Source organism: Rhincodon typus, unplaced genomic scaffold (assembly GCF_021869965.1).
Source record: "Rhincodon typus isolate 14 unplaced genomic scaffold, sRhiTyp1.1 hic_rhity00002423, whole genome shotgun sequence".
Lineage (NCBI taxonomy): Eukaryota > Metazoa > Chordata > Chondrichthyes > Orectolobiformes > Rhincodontidae > Rhincodon > Rhincodon typus.
Genome location: NW_025968061.1, coordinates 1 through 25,000, shown reverse-complemented (window position 1 = coordinate 25,000; position 25,000 = coordinate 1). Strand labels below are relative to the sequence as shown.

Sequence of the window (25,000 nt, the reverse complement as noted above, 5' to 3'; positions counted from 1 at the left end):
TTTTCAAATTGGATATGAATGTGCTCTTTTTTTGTGTTCCTTATTCAATATAGCTATGTCAGGTTTAGACTGCTACATTTTTATTCTTTCATGGGATATGAGTACATTTGTTTTCCATCACATTACAGCAGTGTTATATGTACTGGATTGGGCGGTGAGTCGCTCATAACTATAAGATTATGGTTACTTTACTCGTATTGATTTTTGCCTGCCTGTGATGCTTTCCTGTGCTGGCTTGATGAGTGGGTATGACAATACAGACTTTGCCTAGCCTGAGTAATATATTTATTGCAGTTTATACCCTGGTTATCTTCAATCTGAAAGAGCAGTACTAACCAAGGCTGGTATGTGGTGGCTCAATCTCTACCAATACCAAGCCTCTGTTTCTCTCCCACAGGTGGCCGGGGAAGGTGCTACTCATTCTAGGTGCGTACCTGCTGGTAGGGCCTCTTGGATACTGGTTTAGGGCATTGTAAAGAACAGTCCTAACCAGTGATTACGTGAAACAAAGTACTACTGATGCACATATTCTACACAAAAGGATGTTGACTGGAAAATTGTGACATACCCCTTGCACTCCAACTGTAGAACATTAGAAGAATCGGCACTCGTGTGTTGTCATTAGGCTTATATAGTTTATTTATATCAAGACAGAAAATTATGCCCTGTGAAGATATTCAGTTCTTGTGAATGTTCTTGTCATCACAAATTGCAATCACCATTTGGAGCCACCAGAACTTCAACTTGATATGCAGCTCAAAATTCCCTTTCCAGATGTGATTCACCTTTGGAAGAGGAGGATTTGTTCTGTGACAGAGTTTCAGTTGAAGTGGGCATTCATTTTGAAAATAATTACACCTGAAATCTTAGTGACAACACTAAATTTGAAGATAGAGAAGTCAAGGGGAGGCTTATGTTGCCTTAACATTTGTATATGCAACGGGATATTTGTTCTGATTCTGTCTGGGGAATTTGGGTGTTTCAGGTACTGGGGTGTTTTGGGGCATGTTGTTAAGTGGTGATGCAGTAGTTATGGGAGGAATTTTGCATGCTAATTTTGAGACATCATTGTTTTAATGATGAGTGTACAATATGGGTTTTGTAGAATTGGCCAGGAAAGAATAAGGAATCAGCAAATTTAGTATAGGATTAAGTGGAAGCTTGAAATCAGTGAGGGTTTAACCAGTTGGATGATCACTATAGGAATCTCTTGGTATAATTTATCAATTGCAGGATCAATTTATGATGTGTGAACATTTCTCCAGGTCTTGAATCAGAAACCTTTCAGTACTAGCCCTTTGCCTGCTAGTCTGTAATTACGATGGTTTCTGTCATGATTGCTTATGTCCCTTCTCTTTGGCCAGTGGCTAATGGTTGCATATTTCATATTGGTGGCATTCTGGGTAAAAAAGCTCCCTATCTGAGCATTGATTATACTAAGGGCTGTTCCATTTTACAAGTATTAACCAGGCCTTCTATAACCAATCATTCTTGTTGCAAAAACAAGTGCTTTTTCGTCACATTCCCTTCCTTTGCTGCCGTCCCCTAAGAGTGGAAAGGAAAGGGACTAAATGTAGAAAAATGTAGTTTAATTCCATTCGGTGAAATGAGAGTATCTTAAATAGCTTTAGCTTAGAGCCAGTATTTCTTTTGAGGTGGGGTGGGAGTATGCATGTGTAGAAAATAAATTAAATTGACAAATCAATGATGAATTGCAGTTTAAAACTACTTTTGTTGGATGTATAAGTGAATTTAAACATTTAAATGGGTTGACATTTATAAGCAGGATGTATTGGAAGGGCTGTGTGTGCTTGAGAATTCATTTTAGTACAGAGGGTTTGTATCCCAAGTTGCATTAACAACTAGATGTGGGGATAGTGGGAGGACTTAACATAATTTTCCAGTATTTCTCGGTAGGAGGAAGGTCCCAAAATATTGGACAGTGGCAAATGTGACATCTTCACTGTAAAAAGGTTGAAGGCCATGTTTGTAACTTCTAGCAAGTCAGTTTACTGTCAGTGATGGGTAAGATTTTAGAAACAATAAAAAGGGACAAAATAGCAGTCATTGGATTAATTAAGGATAGCTAGCATGGATTTGTAAAAGCCAGATTGTGCTTGGCAAAAATATTGGAAATTTTTTGGTGAGAGTGACCAAGAAAGTTGTTCACTTGGTTGTTTATATGAATGTAATGTGGAAAAGACTGGTTAATAAAATTGAAGCTGATAGAATTGCAGGTGTTTAAAAGGATTTAAAAGAATTCGCTTATGAGCAACAATCACAAATTAAAATAAATGGTTATTTTTCAAACTGGAAAGGCGGTAGAGTGTTATGTTCCTTGAGTCTGTGCTACTCCTTTTGATTTTGCTTTTAGGATACCGGCTTATGTTTCAAGGTTTGTCTTTGAAATCAAACTTTTATGTTGACACCAAATGAGAATAATGCCAATTAGCTGCAATAGGTCATAGATACCTAGCCGAATGGACAGGCAAATGCCATGTAATTCAGTTCGGGGTAATGTGAGGCGATGAATTTTAGCAGAAGAGATAGGATGTGGCAGTACAAATAATGGCACAGTTGTAAATGGTGGGTTGTGGGGGGGGAGGTGACCTGAGGTTTCATGAGTTTTATAGAGCTTTGAAAGTGAGCAAACCTTATGGGATCTTGGACTGCACAAGTAGAGGTATCAAGAACAAAACAGAAGTTATGTCAAACCTTTATAAAGATCTAGGTGGGCCACAACTACAGTAATATGTCCCATTTATCATCATCCTACTTAAGGAACAATATGATGGTTCTTGTGAGGGTGCAGTGAGATGCACTGGAATAGTCCCAGGGATGAAGGAATTTAGCTACAAGGTTAGGTTAGAGAAGCTGGGTTTTTTTCTCCTTTTGAATAAAAGAGTCATGGGAGACTTGATTGAGATGTACAAGATAATGACAGGTTTGGATAAGATAGACAAAAGCTGTTTCTGTTATCTTAGGGTACAAGGACTGGGGCACAGATTTAAGGTATTGGGTAAGAGCTGCTGGGAAAAAATCCGGAAGAACATTTTTATGCAGCAAATGGTCATGACCTGCTTTCACTCCCCTCAAACATGCTGGAATTGGAGACGATGCATGATTTCAAAAGGAAATTAGATACTTGAAGGCAGTACATTTGCAGATCTATGAGGGTGGAGTGAGTAACAGGACTGACTGAATTGCTGTATGGAGATCTATCATGGACTTGATGGCCTGAATGGAAACTTCTATGCTGTAATGGTCATTAAAGGCTTTTAGAGTCTTTTTTTTAAAAACTCTTGCCAATTTGCCAGTAATGCACATTATAACAGCACTGAATGTTAACCTGCAAGTGTATTTTGCACCTTTTTTGTGTGTGTTTAGATGAGTATGATGCATACATCATTGTGTCTTTCGTGAACGCCACGCTGGTACTGTCTATTGGTGAGACCGTAGAGGAAGTAACAGATTCTGGATTTCTGGGTACCACGCCCACACTGTCCTGCTCCTTGCTTGGTGAGGATGCACTGGTGCAGGTATGGGGATAGAAATTGACTGATTCTTTGAAACCCCACGTAAAGCTATATTTGAGCTTCTTGACTGCTCATTTAAATTTCTTCACTTGCCTGTAAAGGACAGTGTTGTGAATGCACAGCTTGGTTTCTGAAAGAATTCCTTCATTGCTGTGATAAGTTGAATGCAATGGTTGCATGATAAAATGTGTGTACAAGGTGCACTTTTAAAATAAGTCTTTTGTAACTATTTGTGACCTGTACACCAGCAAACTGATTTTGCAATACTTATCTGCCTTTATTTTAATTCGGTTCGCAATTGGTCACTTGAAGGACATTTAATATGTAATTTTTAGAATTTGGGCCATTATTCTTTGAAAATAGCGCCAGGAGGTGCTAAGGTGCTGTTTTAAGGAAAAGTTTTAATGAAGAAAACTTTGTGTGAGATGTGTTTCATTGGTCATCTCAAATTGTTCCTCTGCCTTCTACCAGCACTGATTGACCAAGTAAACACTAGTATTTTCCCCAGTGGGTGACAACCCAAAATAACCTCATGGTGGCAGAACAGAATATATTGTTGTACGGCTACTTTTCTTTAATCCTACAATCTTCACTATACTAATGTTATATTCGTGGTACTGTGGGTACTAAAGGTTTAACGAAAGTGAACAATTTACACTGTGGTGGAATGATAGTTTCACAGTCCTGTTTGGGTATTTTGCTGAAATGTGTGATGCTCCTTGTTGTAATTGGAACACATAAAGTGACAGTTACATAATTTAAAAGGCTAACAAAATGTTTGCTTTTATTTTGAGGAATCTGAAATCCAAAGGTGAAAATTATATTGGTTATATAGACCCAACATATTAAGACAAAATTTATGGTTTTGTGGTCAGTTCTCCCTTAAAAGGTATATTGGCTTGTTATTAGCTTGAGAGGGAGAATTCGTCAGAATCATTCTTGGATAAAAGAATTAAATCGTAAGCCTAGAATTCCCATTGATAAGTGTTGTAATTAGAGTGCTTAAGATGAGAAAGGTGGGAGTTCAGAACAATTAGAACCAGGTGGTTCATAGATGATCCATCTCTCTCTCTTTTCATCCTCCTTATCACCACCCCTCCCCAATAAAATAAAAAGACAAACGCAAGTCAATTTAAAACTGAGATTAGTAGGTTTTTGATGAACCATGGTATTAAGCAGTATGGAAGCAATGTAAATAGTTGTGCTTAAACATAGACTAGCAATAATCTAATTGTCTGATTGTCTGATTTCACTGGTTTAAGTGACCAAATAGTCTGCTGTTGTTTCAATGCCAGAACATGATTGAAAATAATTTTCTTTTGAAACACACCTTTTCTTTCTAATGTGAAGTTGGTTTTGTTCTCCCACACAATCAAAAGGCATTCAATTAAGCAGCTAATTAAATAGTTTAAATTATATCATTGATTTTCTGTTTGGAGAATAAGCATGTCTTACTGATCTCTGTCTTCTGTCCTGCAACCAGTGCTGTCTTTAATATCCGGTACATTCTTAGTCTCAGCCAAAAGTTTTCTTGAATGAACCCCAAAAGAGAATATGGGAACACACTTAACCAGAGATTGTTAGTGTAAAACTTTTGAAAGATGCTCCTCACTGATTTGATAAATTTTTAATGTGGTTAGATCTTGGGTTTTCATTGCAGGAACAACGGGGCAATTCGAGATTTTTTTTTTTTTTTTTTTTTTTTTTTTTTGGTTATATGGAGGTATACTGAAACAGAGCTAGTGAGGCAGGAACTGGAACATTGAAGAGAATTAAAATATTTGGAGAAGAATGATACGAAATAAAAGTTAAGTCAAATTGTAGTAATTACGCAGGGTGTTGTAATTTAGTAATAAACCAGACTTGTCTGATGTCTTGCTGTGATTGATCATAGCACATAGGAGGTAGAAGAGTTAAGAATACATTTCTTAATGTATAAATAATGGCATGATTTAGTGCAATTTAGGTTGCAAGGCTTTTAAATTGGGAATTTGGATTAAGTTGGGAGTGAACACGTGTTGTAATGTAGCCCAAGGAAAATCCAGCTCCTTTTGTGATTTTTAGGTATATCCTGATGGGATCCGTCATATCCGTGCTGATAAGAGAGTCAATGAGTGGAAGACCCCTGGTAAAAAGACGATTGTGAAATGTGCTGTGAATCAGCGCCAGGTGGTGATTGCTCTGACAGGCGGGGAACTGGTCTACTTTGAGATGGATCCGGTGAGTAAGGAGTTAATGAACTTAGAGTCAAATGGAATTGGAAATTCTTGCTCTTTATAATATGGCGAGTGTCTCCCTGAACATCCCATTTTCTTTAAATGTTATCCTTTTCTAAGTGTGTGATCTGCTTGCAGGTTGACATTAGTGCTTCCTCTATCCAATCGTAGGAGGTTCCAGAGACTCAATAGCAGTAGCTAGGCTCACCCCCATTCTGGGATTGTAGCTGACCCGAAACAAACGGACATTATTCAGATCTGCTTTCCTGACAAAACAGAATACTTATAAAGCATTGATTGTGTTATATTAGGCAAAAAACCACATTTAATTTGGGGGACAAGAGAGCAAAATGGAAGCAGGGCGTGGGTGAGCAGAATTTAAGTGTGGTTAGTAAGTTTGTGGATGGCACCAAATTTGGTGGTGTAGTCGATAGTGAACGGGATCTCGGTGAGCTGGGTCAGTGGGCTGAGGAGTGGCAGATTGTGTTTAATTTGGATAAACACAACATGTTGCATTTGGTAAGACAAACCAGGGCAGGACTTGCACAGTTAATGGTTGGACTCTGGGGAGTGTTGTTGAACAGACACCTAAAGATGCAAGTTCGTAGTTGCTTGAAAGTGGCATCGCAGGTGGACAGGGTGGTAAAGAAGGTGTTTGGCGCACTTGCCTTTATTTGTCAAAGCATTAAGCATAAGAGTTGGGACATCTTGTCCTGCACAGCCACAACATGGATGAGGCCACTTTTGGAATGCTGTGTATGGTTCTGGTCTCCCTGCTATAGGTAGGATGTTATTAATTTGAAAAGGATGTTACTGGGTTGGAGGTTTTGACCTATATAGAGAGGCTGGATAGACTGGGACGTTTCCCCTGGAGTGTAGGAGGTAGAGGGGTGACCTTACAAAGGTTAATAAAATCATGAGGGGCATAGATAAGGTGAATAGCAATAGTCTTTTCCCCAGGTTACGCAAGTTCAAAACTAAAGGGCACAGGTTTAAAGTGAGAGGGGAAAGATTTAAAAGGAACCGGAGGGGCAATTATTTCCACACGCAGTGTATGGAGTGAACTGCCAGTGGAAGTGGTAGATGTAGGTACAATTACAATATTTAAAAGATGTTTGGACCGGTAACTGAACAGGAAAGGTTTAGAGGGATATGGTCCAAATGCAGGAAATTGGGACTAGTTTAGTTTGGGAAACCTGGTCGGCATGGACGAGTTGGGCTGAAGGGTCTGTTTCCGTGCTGTATGACTGTGAATTTATTTACATTTTTGGATTAAATTCTATTTGAATAGTTATTTTAGTATTTGATAGTTAATGTTACAGTCATAAGTTTGTTCCTGTTGTGTTAAACTGTTCCTGCAGTGTGCTGTTATACTGACCTCTTTTTGCATAAGATTATGCATCAGATCTTTCAGATGTTACATTTACAAAATTTTGTTTTGCAGTCTGGACAACTGAATGAGTATACTGAGCGGAAAGAGATGTCAACTGATGTGGTTTGCATGAGTTTAGCAAACGTACCCCCAGGGGAGCAGCGTTCTCGATTTCTGGCTGTTGGGCTCGTAGACAACACTGTCAGAATCATTTCTCTCGACCCTTCAGTAAGTTTTTGCTCAAATGCTTTTTTCTTTGGTAAAGCTGGTTAGATGTGTTGGATAGCAGTCCTTGTTGCAATGTTACTAACCCCTTATTAGTTCTGTAAACTGTCTTTTTGTTCTTAGAGTGTGGGCAGTGCCAGCAAAGCAGCATTTAATTTCCCTTGGGAAGATGGTAATGAGCTTCCTAATTAAATTGCTGCAGTTCAAGTGGTGTAGGTCACAGAAAGTGCTCTTCGGAGGGAGTTCTGGATTATGACCCAGTGACGAAGGATTGCAGCGTCTTCCTGATCAGAATGATTTGGGGGGTTGCTAGTGTTTGAATTTGTAAGTGGAACATGAATCTGAATATGAAGTGGGGACTTCTTTTGAGTCTGCAAGTTGAATAATAAGGCAGTCGGCAACTTCATGATATCAGGGCGGGGATCTATTTGGAGCCTTGATTTGTACTACCGTGTACCTGCCACTAAATATCAAAATTCCAGAAATCTGGAATAAACTACACTCCATGTTGCTTTTCCTCTAGAGAGCTATTAATTTACTTATTGTCTTCTGATGTATTGGTGTATCAAAAAAACTTCTAATCAGTACCTTCTGGCTTGACCTTCCATCATGATTTCTCAAATAGATTTGTCAGACGATATTTTGAATTAATCTTGCATTCTCCTTTCACTGAGCTTGGTGTACATCTTAGTGTCTTTGTGCACCTGAAGGTGAGAACTTCAATGATATGATGAACTTTTGGTCTTCAGTTCTCACTGAGCCTAGTCACCAATGTGTCCTGTAAGCTGTTGAGTGCAACAAATAGGCTGCACATGACCAACTTTTCCAGTAAGATGTGCGTGTGCATTAGCATAGAGTAGTCTTAAAGGAACCACGCAGTGCAACAAATGAACTGTGTACAGCAAAGAAAAAAAGAGCTTTGTCAGTTACCCCCATTAGACTGTAACGTTGCATTCGATCTCTCTCCAACATTCAAACATTTGCACAAAGAGCCAGTTTAAATGGTTCAGAAACTTCCCAAATTTAAGGAATATTTTACAGTCCTGGTTACACAGACCAGGGATTTAATCTGTGGCTTTTCTGTTCCAGTTGCTAGTACCTCGCCAATTAGCCTATTTAAGGAGCAGTTTTAACCTTGTATTCTTGTCATTCTCAGGACTGCCTGCAGCCTCTCAGTATGCAAGCTCTTCCTGCACAGCCTGAATCTCTTTGTATAGTTGAGATGGGGGGTGCAGAGAAACAGGATGAACTGGGAGAGAAAGGTTCCATTGGCTTTTTGTACTTAAACATTGGTCTACAGGTGAGTAAAACCAATAGGTATGTAGGTCACGAAATGTTACTTTGTATGAATTATGTAACATTCTCGGTTCGAGAACCCTGAGGAGCAGGTTTTGGTTTGTAGTCCAGGGTTGTATTCAATCCTCGATGTGTGATCATGTTCACCGTAGTTTATTCACTAAATTCAGGGGTATTGCAACTCAGTTAAATTGTGGACCACTACCAGAAAAATTGTGCAAACGTTATAGAGGATTGGCAGGCTAATTGATTTGTTACCTGCTGTTTGGAAATTACATGAATATCTTAGTGACTTTTGGATTATCCCTATTCTCAACTGTGGACCAAGCCCCTGGCATCTGCTCCATGGGGTATGATATGGTTGAAATCAGGGATACACTGTGTAATTGCCTAGTGTGTGTTCTTGATTTATATTGCATTGTGACTGGATTCACAACAGCTCACTTGTCAAAAGGCAAGGCTGCTTCAAATGTTCAAGTAGCACCAATGCAAAAATAATTTCCAGGTATGCTGCTGCATTTTTGTGTGACTTGTTCCTAGCTGTGCTCTGTTTCCTGGTGTGATATCCTTTTAATATTTTCCTGTGGTTATCTTAGAACGGAGTATTATTAAGGACAGTATTGGACCCAGTCACTGGAGACTTGTCTGACACAAGGACCCGGTATCTCGGATCGCGACCTGTCAAGCTTTTCAGGGTTAGGATGCAGGGGCAAGAAGCGGTGAGTGTACACAATTGAATCTCCAACCTTTACAGACAATAATGAGACAAAACTGCAAGTGCTGCTTTTGGTAGCATCCTCCGGCCAGGGGTTCTAACTGATAGTAATCTTAAGCAAAATTTTCTTAAGTATTATCAAAAATCTAGTTGTGGATCTTGCAGCTGAAGGGGAATTGCTTGGATTGAGTGGGAAAATTGACTTCTGTCACTTGCATCATTATTTCTTCCTCAGGATTTTCCTTTGGATTAAACTTTCCACAAAATTGTATTGTATTCACTTTTTCTCCTTCTCGGTCACTTTTCCTTTACATACTTTGAAACATTTCATCCTATCTCCAATGTACTCGACTGTTTTGAATATACCAGCAGTCAAAACCATTATCTACTTATCCATGTATCCATGGAAAGTAATTTTTGTACTCCCTTGCTGTACCTTTTGTCTAGATTTGCCTTTTGCATTTCTGGCCTGCATATTTAAAAGCAATTTTAGGGTCCCAGGAGCCTTTTTTAAATGTAATCTTTAATTCTTGTAACAGGGTAAAGTGCAGAGACAGTACTATAATGTTACAGAATCTCCAGAGATATTGCAGTTTCAATACCAGTGATGTCATTAACCTTCAGTCTTCAAAAGTGAGCTTTAAAATGATGATACATTCAGTCCGTGTTTCACATGAAAACTTATGATTACTGCAATGTTTCTGATTTAAAGTTGGCCGTGTTGCTGATCTGGAGCAATGCTTTGTCGTTGGTATTAGCTAGTTTAAATTTAATACTTGTTTCCTTTATCCATGTAGGTTTTGGCCATGTCAAGCAGGTCATGGCTGAGCTACTCGTACCAATCTCGTTTCCACCTGACACCTCTCTCCTACGAAACTCTGGAGTATGCGTCTGGCTTTGCCTCTGAGCAGTGTCCTGAGGGTATTGTGGCAATCTCCACCAACACGCTGAGGTAGGTGTTTCAACACAGTTCTACAATGGTTTGTATGCTAGAAGATGGGGGCAGTTGTGTTAGTTTGAAGTAAAGATGTGTCCTTGCACCATTATTTCAGCTTTTTGTTTGACACTGCTCATGCTTTCAGTAATCTTAGACGAAGAGTCAACATTCAAGACTGATGGGCAGTACTTCAGCATTAGGCTGCAAGCAGAGATGCTGGAACTTGTTCGTAAACTCCTAGCTTTTAGGGCTTGCTTTCAGTATGTCACATGGTCAGTTGCAACCATCTTTGCTTCCCTGAAACTTGACGTGACCAATAATTCGAAGATAGACTGTGATAACTGCTCCAACCAGTCCCAGGCTTGTTTACAAAATATCTCTGTTGGCCTGCAGTCTGGGGGCAAATTCATGAATTGGAGCACTCTGTCTACAGACGTATTTTGGCGCAGAAATATGTTGAGGAATTGATGAAGCCAGCTCAGCTTTTAGCAAATTCCACAGTTCTTCTGAGACAAGAGAGGTATCAGACTGCAGAGCAAGCTGTAGTTAGAAACTATCCACCAGTCAGCCTAACATTTGTCATAGGGAGCATGTTAGAATCAATTAAGTTTATAATGGAATACTAAAAGTCAGGATGCTGGCTCTGCATGCCAGGTTAAGAGAGTGAGCAGAAATTTGGCAGATGGAGTATATTGTGGCAAATGTGAATTTGCCCAACTTGGGACTAAGAATTCAAAAACTGTATAATATTTAAATAGAGAAACTTATTGGGTCAAAGGGATCTGGGGTCTTGGTACATGAATCTGTTTGCAGGTGCTGCAAGTGATTCGGAAAGCATGTAGACTTGTCAGTTATCATGAGGAAATAAAATATAAAACAAGGAAGTGTTATACATTTTTTCAGGGTTTGCAAAATCACATCTGACGTACAGTTTTGGGGATTGTATTTGGAAATACAATGTATTTGCATTGGTAACGGCTGCAACCTTTCAAAAAGGCAGCCCATGGCAGTTAGTGATGGGAAATAAACTCTGCTGGCCCAGCCAGAGCTACCTATACTCCTTGAACAGATTTTTAAAAGGCAGTTCAGAGAAGGTTCACTTGATTCATCCTAGGATGAAGAGGGCTGGGTGTTTAAATTTGTTCAAGACTGAATTAGTTAAATTGTTACACACAAGACGGTGACAGATTTTGTAGAGGTTAGACAGGAAGGAGTTGGGAATGCACCCAGATCAGCCATAAGTCCAGCACAGAAGAAGCTCCTCAGGACATCAAGTCTGTGCTGACCTATCCACACAAATTCCACTTTTCAGGACTTGGCCATAGCCTTGAATGTTTTGACATTTCAAGTGCTTATTCAAGTACTTTTTGAAAGGTTGAGTTTTCCCACCTCTACTATCTTCACAGGGAGTGTGTAACAGATTTCCACTACACTCTGGTTGAAAATTTTTTTTCCCTCAAATCTCTAGTGAACCTCCTGCCTTCCATCTAAAAGCATGGCCCCTTTTTATTGACCCTTATCTAAAGGGAACCGCTGCTGCCTGTCCATGTCCCTCATAATGTTGTACACCTCAATCAGGTCCTCTCTCAGCCTAATCTGCTCCAAAGAAAACAACCTGAGCCTATCTATCTTGTCCTCAGAGCTAAATCACACCAGCCCAGGAAACATCCTAGTGAATGTCCTCTGCACCCTGTCCAGTGCAGTCAGATCCTTTCTGTAGTGAGTTGACCAGAATGGCACACTACTCCAGCTGTGGCCTAACCAAAGATTTGTACAGCTCCGACGTAGCCACCCTGCTCTTACAATCTGTGCCACAGCTGATAAAGGCAAGTGTTCTCTGTGTACTTTCTTAATTTCCCTAATTACATGTCTTGCCACTTTCAGGGATCTGTGGACATGCCCTCAAGATCCCTCTGTTCCTCTGAGGTTCTAGTGTCCTGCCATTCATCGAGTACTCTTTTGGCTTGTTGCATCTTCCAAACTGCATTCTCTCTCTTCAAGGTTAAATTCCACCTGCCACTAATCTGACCACCCTGTCTGTCGTCTTGTAACCTAAGACCACACCTTTTTACTATTAACCACCTGGCCCTTTGAGCCTGTTTTGCTATTCAGTATGATCATAGCTGAACTTCTGTCTCTGTGCCATATTCCTGCTTTCGCTCCATACCCCTTAACTCTTTCTTGAATATATTCAGCGTCTTGGCCTCCACTGCCTTCTGTGGTCAAGAATCCACAGGTTCAGTATGGTTTACGCTGTATCCTGGGAGTGGTTCTAGACTCCTCAATCAGGAGAAATATCATCCCTGCATCTAATCTGTTCAACCCTGTACAATTTCATAAGTTTTAATCAAATCCTCTCTCATTCTTCTAAATTCTAGTGAAAACAGGCCCAGTTGTACCAATCTCTTAGTCCTGCTGCCCCACTCTCAACCTAGTGAATCTCTGCTGCACTTGCTGTATGATATATTCTTCCTTAGGTAGGGATACCAAATTGCACATGGTGATCCAGTCATCTAATAGAAACACTGTTCAAGGGCAATTAAGGATGGGCAATAAATGCTGGACTTGTCAGTGATAACTGCAGCTGATGAAAACAAAACTGAGAAGCTTGGATGTTCTAATCGTGAAGGCATGACTACAGGGATCAAGTCATGTAGTATGAATGTCTGATGCATGCTGAAGTAGCTCTAGATGGATGGCTTGAATCAGTTGCAATTTAATAAGCTGTATTAGGAATCCGCTCCATTTCTGTGGCCAAATAGCTCTTACAGGAATGGATCAGCTTAGGAGCATCTTTTAATTGAATCTCAGGGATCATTCCATTACCTATTTTTTAATTCATGTCCTAGATAATTGCATTCAGAATAATGACCAGTCTGTTGCCAGATGATAATCAGAGTCTGTGAACAGATTAGGGCAGTAGGAGTGCAATCAAATACAGTGATTTAGATGTGCAAGAGAAATGGCAAATGACATTTTAGTTTGGTATAGGGTCAGCACAGAACAAAATATGCATAACTTTTAAAATGATGATACATCCAGTCCGTGTTTCACCTGATACCTTGTGATTACTGCAATGTTTCTGATTAAAAGTTGGCTAATTTCTGTTCTGCTCTTGATTGTTTTATTGGCATTGTAGGTTTTGATCATGTGTAGCAGGTCATCACTGAGCTACACTTAAAACCAATCCCTATTTTCACCTGACAGTGTAGTATGTGCACCTGGCTTTGCCTCTGAGCAATGTGCTAGTGTGAGGAGTTTTACCAAAAGTTCCCTGAAAATACAGGTAGATGATGTATCCCACGTCCACTCAATCACATCATATTTATAAGACACGATACACTGTTCCAGGTGCCATATTATGATGGCCTGTCCCTTTTAACAGTGAATCTGAAGGTCGTCTCATTTATCTCTTACATGGCTCCTACAAATGGCAAGAGTAGTTTGCTTAACCTGCTTATTTATCTAGAGAAGGTTACAAAAATGAGATTCCCTAAGTAAGGTTAATTCGCAAATGTTTTGCTGCAATTCCATAAATCAGCTCAACCCTTCTTAAAGGGCCTTTAAGTTGAATATATGATTGCAGGATTGTAGTGGCAGAAAAATGGATTTATGAGTTGCAAAGTTTCCATTGTTTTCTTTTCATTTCTTTCCAGAATCTTAGCTCTTGAGAAGCTAGGAGCTGTATTCAATCAGGTTTCCTTCCCTCTGCAGTATACCCCAAGGAAGTTTGTTATTCACCCAGAAAGCAACAACATTATCGCCATTGAGACCGATCACAATGCCTATACAGAGGCCACCAAAGCCCAGCGCAAACAGCAAATGGCTGAGGTAACTTTTCAGACACCGATATCGCTGTAAAGACAATGCCATGTATCACAAAAAGAGAATAGAGATGCTAGTTTTTATTACACAGCATGTGCAGAGAGGTGTAACCTGACATTAAAGTAGATTGCTTAATGTCAACAAGAAAGTTGTCACTATTCTGTGTATGTGACTTGGGTTCTTCTTACAACAGTGTGGTAGCTTAAAGTAAAACCACTGGAATGTAACTGTTCTTTATATGTTGACCTGTCAGTGTTATAAAAATGCTAGATATGTGCAGCTTTCGGCATTGATAGATTAGCAATATCAGCACGCCATTACGATATTAATGCTTCACTTTTATCTGTTGTTAAGGAAATGGTGGAAGCAGCTGGAGAGGACGAGCGAGAATTGGCAGCAGAGATGGCAGCTGCCTTCTTGAACGAAAACTTGCCTGAATCCATTTTTGGATCCCCAAAGGCAGGGAGTGGACAATGGGCATCTGTTGTTCGAGTAATGAACCCCATCCAAGGCAATGTGTATGATCAGATCCAGTTGGAACAAAACGAAGCAGCATTCAGGTAGGACAGGTTTTAGCAGAAGAGTTATAATAAACTGCAAATGCTTTTGAGTTCTGTGATCTATGGCGTTTTATTTCACATAATCAGTTTTTTAATTCCACCAGGTAATACAGCCTGCTAGGTTAATAGCCATCTATAGCAGTGTATTGTACTGATTGATGTAGGCTGTGATCAGTGTGAAAGTCCAGCTTGTCTTAATAGAAACCTTTTCATCCTTGGGTGTCAGTAGCTCACGAGTTTATTATTATCGGCAAGGCATTATCATAAAATATAAGCCTCCTGAACCATTTCCTAAGCCTCTTTGACACAGTCAACCACCTAGGGAAGTGTGTAGCATTGATCACAAGAAACACATTTTCCAAACAAATATGATGGGTGAATACTAGCACAGTGTTTGAATATTTTGACTTGTTCTTGAATGTGGCTTGGGCTGTTAAAGTTCCTTTACTTTCCCTGCATGCTTGTTTGAATGGTTTGTGTAGGGCATTTATTGAAGTCATTAAGCTGTACTAACATGGATGTATTGTATTTCCAGTATTGCTGTTTGTAAGTTTGGAAATGGTGGTGATGATTGGTACGTGCTGGTTGGCGTTGGCAAGGACCTAATCCTCAATCCTCGTTCGGTTGGCGGTGGATATATTTACACCTACAAACTTATAAACAGCGGAGAGAAGCTAGAATTCGTGCACAAGGTGAGTACTGGAACTTTTGGGAGAGATGGCTGGTTTTCAATTGCTAAAACAATTCATCCTTTTTTTTGTATTTCATGTGTTTGTGCTGTGATCTGAACATGGCTGACAAAGCTGCCATGGTCTCTTGGGGTGCCTTTGATTTTTGTAGAGATTTTCCAATTTACACCCCTCTGTCTTCACTTCATAATTCACTTGGTGGTCATTCTTAATGTGCAAGTCGCATGTGTGTTTAGGCTAATGGAGATTGCAGGTTTCACGACTGAGCCTAATTTTCTGCATTGTCCTACTCTTGGCTAATAATGCAGATCAGGAATTCAGTGGGCATCACCCACTGCTATCTGCCTGAGATCAACTAATTACATGGACAAATCAAACATGTGGTCTATGGTTACAGTAAAGTTTGCTTGTTTCGGATGGTGAGCTACACCACTCCTATTAGATCTCTTGCTAACTTGACTGAATAAATTTTAATGCTAATTGGATGGTTTCCTTTTAAACTCAAGATTACTGACAAGTATGTTAAACAACATCAGTAATTTGTACAACAAACAGATGGGGATCTTGGTGACAAACCAGTAGAGTGGATATGCACAGATAAACACCTCCAAACTTGACTGTATCCACAGAGTTTGAAAAAAGACTGCATTAAATTGGTGGGTTTTAAAATCAAAGTAAGTTCTTGTACTTACTTTAAAAGGCATGAGGTGAGATGAAAGTGACTGGCCTTGACCTCAAAATCATAATTGACTGACTGTTGCATCGAGGAGTCCTAGTAAAACTGGGAACTAGGGGGAGATGCTCCGCTAATTGTAGTCATACCTGGCACAAAGAAAGATGGTTGTGGTTGTTGGAGGTAAGTCGTCTCATCTGCAGTAATTCCTCAGAGTCGTGTCCTAGGCCCAATCATTTTCGGCTGCTTCATCAGTGACCACTCTTCCATGATAACATCAGAAATGGAGATGTTTGCTGATAACTATGCAATGGTCAGCACAATTCCTGAGATACTAAAGCAGTCAATGCCCAAATGCAGCAAGGCCTGGGCAATGTTCAGGCTTGGTCTGACAAGTGTCAAGTAACATTCGCACCACACAAATGCCAGGCAATAACCATCTCTCAACAAATGAGAATCCAACCATTGCTCTTTTCACATTCAATGTCATCACCATTATGGAATTCCCCACTAAACCCATTGACCAGAATTGAACTGAGCTAGTCATTTCAGTACAGTGGCTACAAAAGCAGGTTACAGATTAGGAATCTTGCAGTGAGTAATTCATCTCTTGACTCCTCAAAGTCTGTCCTCCATCTACAAGGCACAAGTCAGGAATGTGATAGAATACTTCCCACTTGCCTAGATGAGTAGAGCCCCGACAATACTTGAAGCTTGAACCATTCAGGACAAACTGACCCCAATTGTCGTGATCGACACTACACCCACAAACGTTCACCCTCTTCACCACTAATGCTCAGCAGCAGCAGTGTATACTGCTGTAAGATGCAGTGCAGAAATTCGCCACTGGTTCTTGGGGGCGCACACTTCAAGCTCACAACCACTACCATCCAGAAAGCCAGGTGCTGCAGCTACATGGGAACACCACAACTTACAAGTTGATTCCAAGCCGCCTAAGGTCTGACTTGGAAATATATCGCCATTTCTTTCATGGTCACTGGGTCAAAATCCTCTCTGTTCCCACCACATACAGACCAGCCCTAACAGCATTCTGATTTTACGTATACCAAATGGACTGCAGTGGTTCAAGAAGCCAGCTCACCACCACCTTCTCAAGAGCAGCTAGGAGTGGGCAATAAATGGTGGTCCAGCCAGCAATGCCCACAACCAGTGAGGGGGAATAAAAATCATTAAAAGTAATAATGAATTGCATATCAAACTGAATTTCCCAATTCGCTACCTGCTTTTGATTATTGAAGATCTCATACCAAACAGTCTGGAAGCTTCTTAGTATAGGGCCTTTCCCTCCATCTTTTGAACATAAGAAAGCAAATACATAGCTTGAGAGTCAGTTTTCTAATTGGAAAGCCATCTGAATTAGATGTTGCCTAGAATAGGTTGAATGGGTGAGAGTATGTACAAGTTACTTAGTCATCTTGTCTAACATGAACTTAGTGGCAAGCACAGCATATTATTTTTGTAATGGTGAGAACAGTGGTATGTATAACTTGTAATCAATGAGTCCAGCCCTAATCTTTATGTCCATACTGTGAAATATAGCCGATTAATGATGTTTGTGTGTGTCCGATCTTTGCTTAAAGATTTTCTCAACCTGCCTACCAAAAGATTGGAGAGATCGGCTTAAGGCTGCTACTGAAAGAAGTGAATATCTGGTTTACATCACAACCCTAGGTTATGTGATATTGTTAAATATTTGACATTATGCACACAGTCCGGATTGCAAAATACTCATAACTCTTACAGGAGTGACTAACACTAATACATTTTGAGTGAATATCCAAACCAGACCTGAAACGTGGATGAGGCCATGATCTAACTGCATTGCATCACGGTCTGTCATTCAATTTTTATAGTTTAGCACTGACATTAAACACAGGAAATGGTTAAGTGCATGAATCTTGATTGGAATTTGTGGTACAATTCCAAGACAAACACTAAGCCTGTAGAATTTGGCATTTAAACAACTTGAATAATTATCCCATTGTAGAATGATTTGTTTTGTTTGTCTTTTTCTGTACTCTGTTTCCTGCAACTCCCATCATCTTCCACCCCTACCACCAAACTCCTCCAAAAACAGACATCCATTGAAGATGTTCCAACAGCCATTGCCCCTTTTCAGGGCCGTGTTCTGGTTGGATTGGGGAAACTCCTGCGCATCTATGACCTGGGGAAAAAGAAGCTGCTGAGGAAATGTGAAAATAAGGTAGGGTGGTTGATGTCTTTTGAAGGTGATGGGTTTTTATGCTTACATTTGAAACTGATGTTGCAGTTGCTGGTCCAATTGTTCATGGTATTATTATGCAGTATACCTAAGTGCTGTTCTTGCAGTAATGGGAGGGACACCATAGGAAGGAAAGTATGCTCCATTTGTGATAGCTTGGGCATTGATGGAGGAAATCTTGACAATCTATCATGATTATGTTGGAGGAAGAGAAAACAACAGATGTTCCCAGACACATTCAGAGATTCAAAAAAAAACTTGCATGGTAAAATATACTGATCGTACAAACACTGGCAAATTTGGGACTGTGGACAGTCTTCTGTGTATCAAGCCCTTAAAATATAGGGCATGTTGTAAAGTGTCTGGAACTCCTGCTGAAGCAGAACTTCTGGGGACTTACTTTCCCCTGCAGCCTCCTTCCTTTCTGCCTGCATGTTCTTGTGAGATTGTTATGTTGGTCATTATAAGGTACCAGTGCGTTTTGTGAAAAGGAAGTCTAACACAGTGCTAACAGTAACACAGAAACCGCTCAGATTTTTGGAATTGAATGATATGCTCTGTCTCAGGATAGAAGCTGCGGACATTGGGGGAAGAACTCCCTGCTTTAAGTGAAATCTTTTACAGTACAAACACTAACCCTTTTTGAACATAAAGGTGATATGCAAAAAAAAAATTGACCATCCCTAAACCGTTCCAGGTTAGTTACAGTTTCCCTGCAGCTTTTCGGAAATACAATGGATCTGAATGTTAACCTCTGCAGTTAGGAAGGAGATTCCTTTCCTTTTGGGGAAAAGTCATTTGTTTCAGGATTGGCGTGGCACACCCTGATATCAGCAATGTGTAGTCACACATTATTTTATGTTAGCTCCTCCCACCACATTCTGCAGAGTGGGATGTACGGCTCTATGTCCACGTGATTACAGTTACCTCCCGGGCATCTTGATCCAAGTTCAGTGATTATATTTTCCACGAGATGAGCTAAAAACTTGAGTAAAACCTGTCCTGACTCTTAATGAGATGTCTCTGCTGGAGCATCAAAACAGCAGCCTGCATTTTAAAAGACAGTTGTGCAATGTTCTAACCTGGAAAATTGGAGGTTGTCTTTGATCAAGCCATTTTCTACCAATAAACTTACAGTGAATAGGCCAGGAATGTGTCCTTTTTCCACTTTGATTTCACAGTAAGTGTTTTAACCTAGTTGAACAGACTGCATATAGGACTTGAACATCAGAAGGGCTTTCCTTGCAATTTGTTGCTTCTGCTTGCTCTAATCTCCATGGGGAATTGGGTGTTGACATTTCACTGCCATTTTTTTTGAAAATGTAAAGCTTAATCATTTTCTGTAATGATCCTGCTAGCTCCCAAATGAAATTTTATCTATATTCTTGATGGATCCAATATTCCAATCCCAAGGAGGACGGATGCGGACTGAGTGCTTAAAAACCTCACTACTTTCGACCATTATTGTATATCAAAAATGTGTAGAAGAGGGGGAGAAATGGGAATTGGGAGACCTCTCTAATGCAGATTCATGTTTGAGTTGCGGCAATCACAGCTGTTTGCAGTTGCCTAAGGAATTTTATTGGGAAATTAATGTGCACTGTAACTTTCTGCGGTTTACTTTCTTTAGCACATTCCAAATTTCATAGTGGCAATCCACACCATTGGGCACAGAGTCATCGTCTCAGACGTACAGGAGAGCTTCTTCTGGATTCGTTATAAACGCAATGAGAACCAGCTGATCATTTTTGCTGATGACACATTACCCCGCTGGATCACCACAGCTTGTCTGCTGGACTATGAAACAATGGCTGGTGCTGATAAATTTGGCAATATCAGTGTGGTAAGTACCTACCCTCGCAAACCTGTGTACTTGGCAATGACACATTCAAGGCATAATTCTCCAGTCGACCAGCTGGTAGAAGTGAAATATAGTATTAGAGTGACCTGGTTAAAGGTTTGTTATTTTTCATTCTTGGGAGGTGAGCCTTATTGACAAGGTCTACACCTTATTACTCATCCCTCATCGAGGAGGCTCGGACACTGGCTGTAAGTTATGATTTGATGTGTATGGTTTTTTTATTTGACCCATCTGGCCCAGCACTCCCAATTTGGCACAAGTCCTCATGATAGTAAAGAGGCCTTCTTCACAGGTGTTTATTTTTAATTGTGCAATGTGGGTTTCAATGGCAGTATTGACCAACTTGCTAGGCTATACCAGGGGGCAGTTAAGAGTCAGCCATTTTGCTGAGTGTCTGCATATGTAGACCAGGCCAAGCAAGGACAGCATTTTCCTTCCATAAAGAACATAAGTGAACCAGATGTGCTTTTTGACAGTCAATGGTGACCATTGACTGAGACTGGTTTTCAATCCCAGAATTAATCATTTGAGTTTAAATTCCACCAGCTGCTGTGTTGGGATTTGAACTTGTGTCCCCAGAATATTAATTTGGGTCTCAGGATTACTGATCCAGTGACATTGCCTCTGCATTTCTTTTTTCTGGTGCCAAGGACACTTCTGGGTGGTCTTCCCAGGTTTATTATTCAACTCTGAAGGAGTAACTAGGCCATTTCGGAGGGCAATCAGTCACATTGCTGAGGGTCTGGAGTTGTATGTGGTCAAGACTTGGTCAGGATGGCTGATTTCCTTTCCAGAATGTCATTAGTAAACCAGAGAGGTGTTTTTTATGATAGCCTGGGATTACTGATGCTGACTTTATTTATTCCAAATTGATTAAATAACTGGGTTTAAATGCACCTTGATTCCATGACGGGATTTGAATTCATGTCTCCAAAAAATTAGTCCAGTTTCCGGACTACTAGTTCAGATACATTACCACCCTGCTACTATTCTCTTAATGAGAGTTTTCTAGAGATTTTACAGGAAATGGGAGCTGCTGATTATTGAAGGGAATGACTAGATGATGAACCATGCCTAGCTTGCTCAGTGTAAAGAAATCAGTTTGTCTGTTTTGGTGCTTTGGGAAAAAGCAAGAAAGCACCTCTACCAGCCTGATCTGTTATAAAAGCACAAAAGCTTTCCTGTCAGAGGCAGAGGTTACTTGTGTCCAACTTCTTTTATAAAAAAAAAAAAAAAAATTATCCTCAATCTGCAGAGATCAGCAAGAGTTTTCGAGTTCTAAGGTGTTCGGCATCTACCGGACTGAACACTGGGTAATGAATTGGCTTATTGTGATTTGAGCATGTCAGCTGTCTCCCATATTTAAATGTACAATATCCTACCTGAGGGTGGCTGTCTTGGCTTGGGCATGCTCTTTTGGAAAAGTTCTTCCTTTCTCGCAAGATGCTATGCAAAAGTATTTAGATTGCACTTTAAGTTCGAATAGCTGCAGGGCTATGGACAAGATGGGCTGAATGGTACCTCTCTGTTCTGTATCATTTCTGTGGTTCTGTTGCTAAATGTTATCACTGTCTTGCTCTATAAGTGATGATCCCCGCAGGGAAAAGTCTGTTGTTTTCCTTATTTTTAATAAAATTCCATATAAATCTTTTGAACGTCTATCAGTTGGAGAAATCATTGAGAGATTCCCAATCTAAATCCTTCTTAGCTGCTCTAGAAATGTGCACAGCTTGCACGTATTTGTGAAAAGTGCATTTCTATACAGTTGAGGATTTCTGCAGGATATTTATAGTGAATGAACACAGATGTTTCTGCCTGAAATAACCTATCACCAGCAACTTCACTACATTAATGAAAATTAATAATTATTTTAAACGCAGGGTTTTCAGTGGGGATTGTACGCTATTACGAATGACCGCTCCCCTCCAAATACGCAGTCAGAAATTAATGTCATTTTAACCGGTTGTAACGAAATGTCAATGTGACATATAGCAGTGGCATTGGTTCACTCGTCTTTCATAATTGACAGAACGTTTGCTTAGATTGTGTACATCTGCCGAACTGTGAAATGCTTCAGCCAGTACTCCTAGTCCTGTGCCGCCTTTTAGAAAAAGGCTATGGTAACATACAGGAACCACTTATTGAGGGTTGTCTTATGACTTCTGCAGGTGAGACTGCCTCCAAACACAAGTGATGACGTTGATGAGGATCCCACTGGGAACAAAGCTTTATGGGATAGAGGTCTACTTAATGGAGCTTCTCAGAAGGTAAGAGAATGTTATTCAGAGTACAGGCAATTATATTGAGTCATTTCTTGGCCTAGGCCTGCAGCAATATGGCTGAGGAAGAAGCACTGGGCACCAGCTGTGGAAAGTGGGAAGAAGCCTCTGATGCATTTAGTAAGATCTAAGCAGAGCGAGACAGTTTTCCATTCCTCTCAGATTAAGGGGAGAAGCCACATAATGTGTCTGTGACCATGTTGACATGGTAGAGGTTTGATGTGATAAAATGCTTATGCTCATGAGACTTCTCCTTATGATTTGTAGTTTGCAGTAAGTATTTATATACATTCATACTTGCGTGATAAGATTACTCACTCATGGTCCTTGGGTTCAGACTGAACCACTGTTCTGCATCAGGGTCACTCTGCACCATATCAGTATGAGATGTGAATAAAGCTTGATTACTCTGCCATAGCACGAGATAGGGGATAAAGGACCAAGATGTTTATTTGAACAGGTTCCTTGCTATAGTGCATGTTAACTAGGCTGATCTGCCAAAACAGGAAAAAGTAAAATTGATGGAATTGTGAATAGCCAGGATCAACGTTAAAACCTGACCAGGCCATCTCCAAATAGAGATGCATGTGAACTGAAAATGATCATGAGACTGCATGCAGTGCAGCTGTGGAAATGTTGACACCATGTACTTGTATTGTCTACTGATTTTACAGTGTTTGGTAATGTAATTTTGTTCCTCTCCTCCCTTCTTGTTGTCCCTCCCCAGGGGGATAGGTCAGTAATGTGTATGTTAGCTTTCTGTTATTTTGGAACCAAGCAAACAGATCACTTAAGCCAGCACACATCTGTGTTGTACCAATCTGCTTTTCGCAGATTGTGAATTCATTTGGCTCAGTTTTATCCTGCCACCACCAGTAGTAGGCTTATCATTGGCATCACTGCAGGATTCCTCCGTTCTCGTGACCCGTATTTGGAAGGCCATTTGAGCTGCTAGATTTTTAAAATATACTTTGAAGTGTATGCTTCTAGATAGGTATCCTGCTGACTGGGTTTTTGGGTTTGCTTCAGTAACTGGCTACCTGAAGGCAGACAACTTGTCCATTATCTCAATTAATCATTGTCTCTGAAAATTATCAAAAACTGGAAGTACCAGTATGAGGAATCATAGAAATCAGTATTTGGGCTGACCTGAGGGTAAAGTTGTTTACTTGCAAATTTTCAGTCTGACGTCAGGGCCTGAGTAAGGGGAGGCAGTCTTTGTGTAATTATGATTTTGTGTTCTTTGTTCAGGCTGAGATCATTGTTAATTATCATGTGGGAGAATCAGTCCTTTCATTACAGAAGACCACATTAATCCCTGGTGGTTCAGAATCACTTGTGTACACAACCTTGTCTGGAGGTATTGGGATCCTAGTTCCGTTCACATCACATGAGGTAGGTCAGATATTGTTGTTATCAATTGCTTTTCTTTCGAGTTTGACCTGAGATCACTCTATGTTTGGAGTTGAGGTTTCACTCCATTTACTGATCTTAACAATGAGGACTGCTGAAGGGGTATAGCTTCATGTAAAATTGTTGATAAGCACATAACAATTCTCACCAATCTTACCTGGCCATGGACAGCATCAGCCAGTAGCGGATTTTGCTTAAAAGGCAATCAGCAGCTGGCTTCCTCTCAAGCTGAGGACTAGCACGACCAATAAATGTAGTAGCCAGCCACATCTCTGGATGTGACTACCTTATTCAGCTCAAACTGGGCACATACCAGGCATGTGTGTCTTAGTTCCATATTCCTGTTAGGAAATAAATCCTGAAGAAAGCTTGCAGTTCTGTGTAGACAATTGTAAGTTGCACTATTTGCTATTTTTTTGATTTAATTTATTTAAATGCATTAGATTCCAGGGTTGTTTTATTTCAGTATGTCTTGTGGATCAACTGAGTGAGCTTCCACTCTGAAGCCTGCAGCTCTGTAAGTAACAAGTAGTGGGTTAAAGGAAATGCTGTCCAAATTGAATGTGGAAATAAATCCATTTAGAATGAGTTAGAATACAATCCCCTGCCCTCGGTGATAAGACTTAGCCTGTTAACTCTTGTATCCCAGTGCTTTTTGGTGATTGTGCTTTTTTTTTTACACATCTGGAATGATGGTGAAACACCACCTTGATGTTAAGGGAAGGACATTTGGTGATGTAGATCCTATTTTTTTTTTTTTTGTTGCTAACCTGAGATTGATCTGTCTGTTTTTCCACAGGACCATGATTTTTTCCAGCACCTGGAGATGCACATGAGATCGGAACACCCTCCGCTGTGTGGTCGTGACCACCTTAGTTTTCGCTGTTACTACTTCCCAGTGAAGGTAGGTGCTCTTGCTGTTAGTACTCACTTTGGTTTGAAGAAGGGCACAACTGTTTCATTCTGCAGCAACTTTACCAGTAAAAGTTTTAGAACTTTTAAAGTAACACTGTGCCTGCTGTGTAGCAGTAAAGCGTCAGATTCAGCTCTTAATTAAGCCAGTGGCCAGGGTTGTTTTTTGTGACATGTGTGGTGTTCACTATGGTACTAAGAAGCTAAAGTGTTAAATGCATGTCCCCATTCATTTACATAGATTTCAAA

At 40.2% G+C, this 25,000-nt stretch overlaps 1 protein-coding gene across 1 annotated transcript; it reads left to right on the top strand.

The window, feature by feature from the left end:
* Positions 1 to 340: 340 nt before the first annotated feature.
* Positions 341 to 24,911, top strand: LOC109917234 (splicing factor 3b, subunit 3; the record flags this gene model as incomplete). Its single annotated transcript, XM_048593169.1, has 15 exons — positions 341 to 426; positions 3,388 to 3,539; positions 5,601 to 5,756; positions 7,197 to 7,352; positions 8,506 to 8,649; positions 9,242 to 9,364; positions 10,158 to 10,312; positions 13,954 to 14,128; positions 14,477 to 14,682; positions 15,218 to 15,374; positions 18,143 to 18,268; positions 19,917 to 20,129; positions 22,316 to 22,414; positions 23,678 to 23,821; positions 24,639 to 24,911. Coding segments are annotated over 15 exons (2,350 nt in total), but the record flags the coding sequence as incomplete, so codon positions are not given.
* Between the last annotated feature and the right edge of the window lie 89 nt (positions 24,912 to 25,000).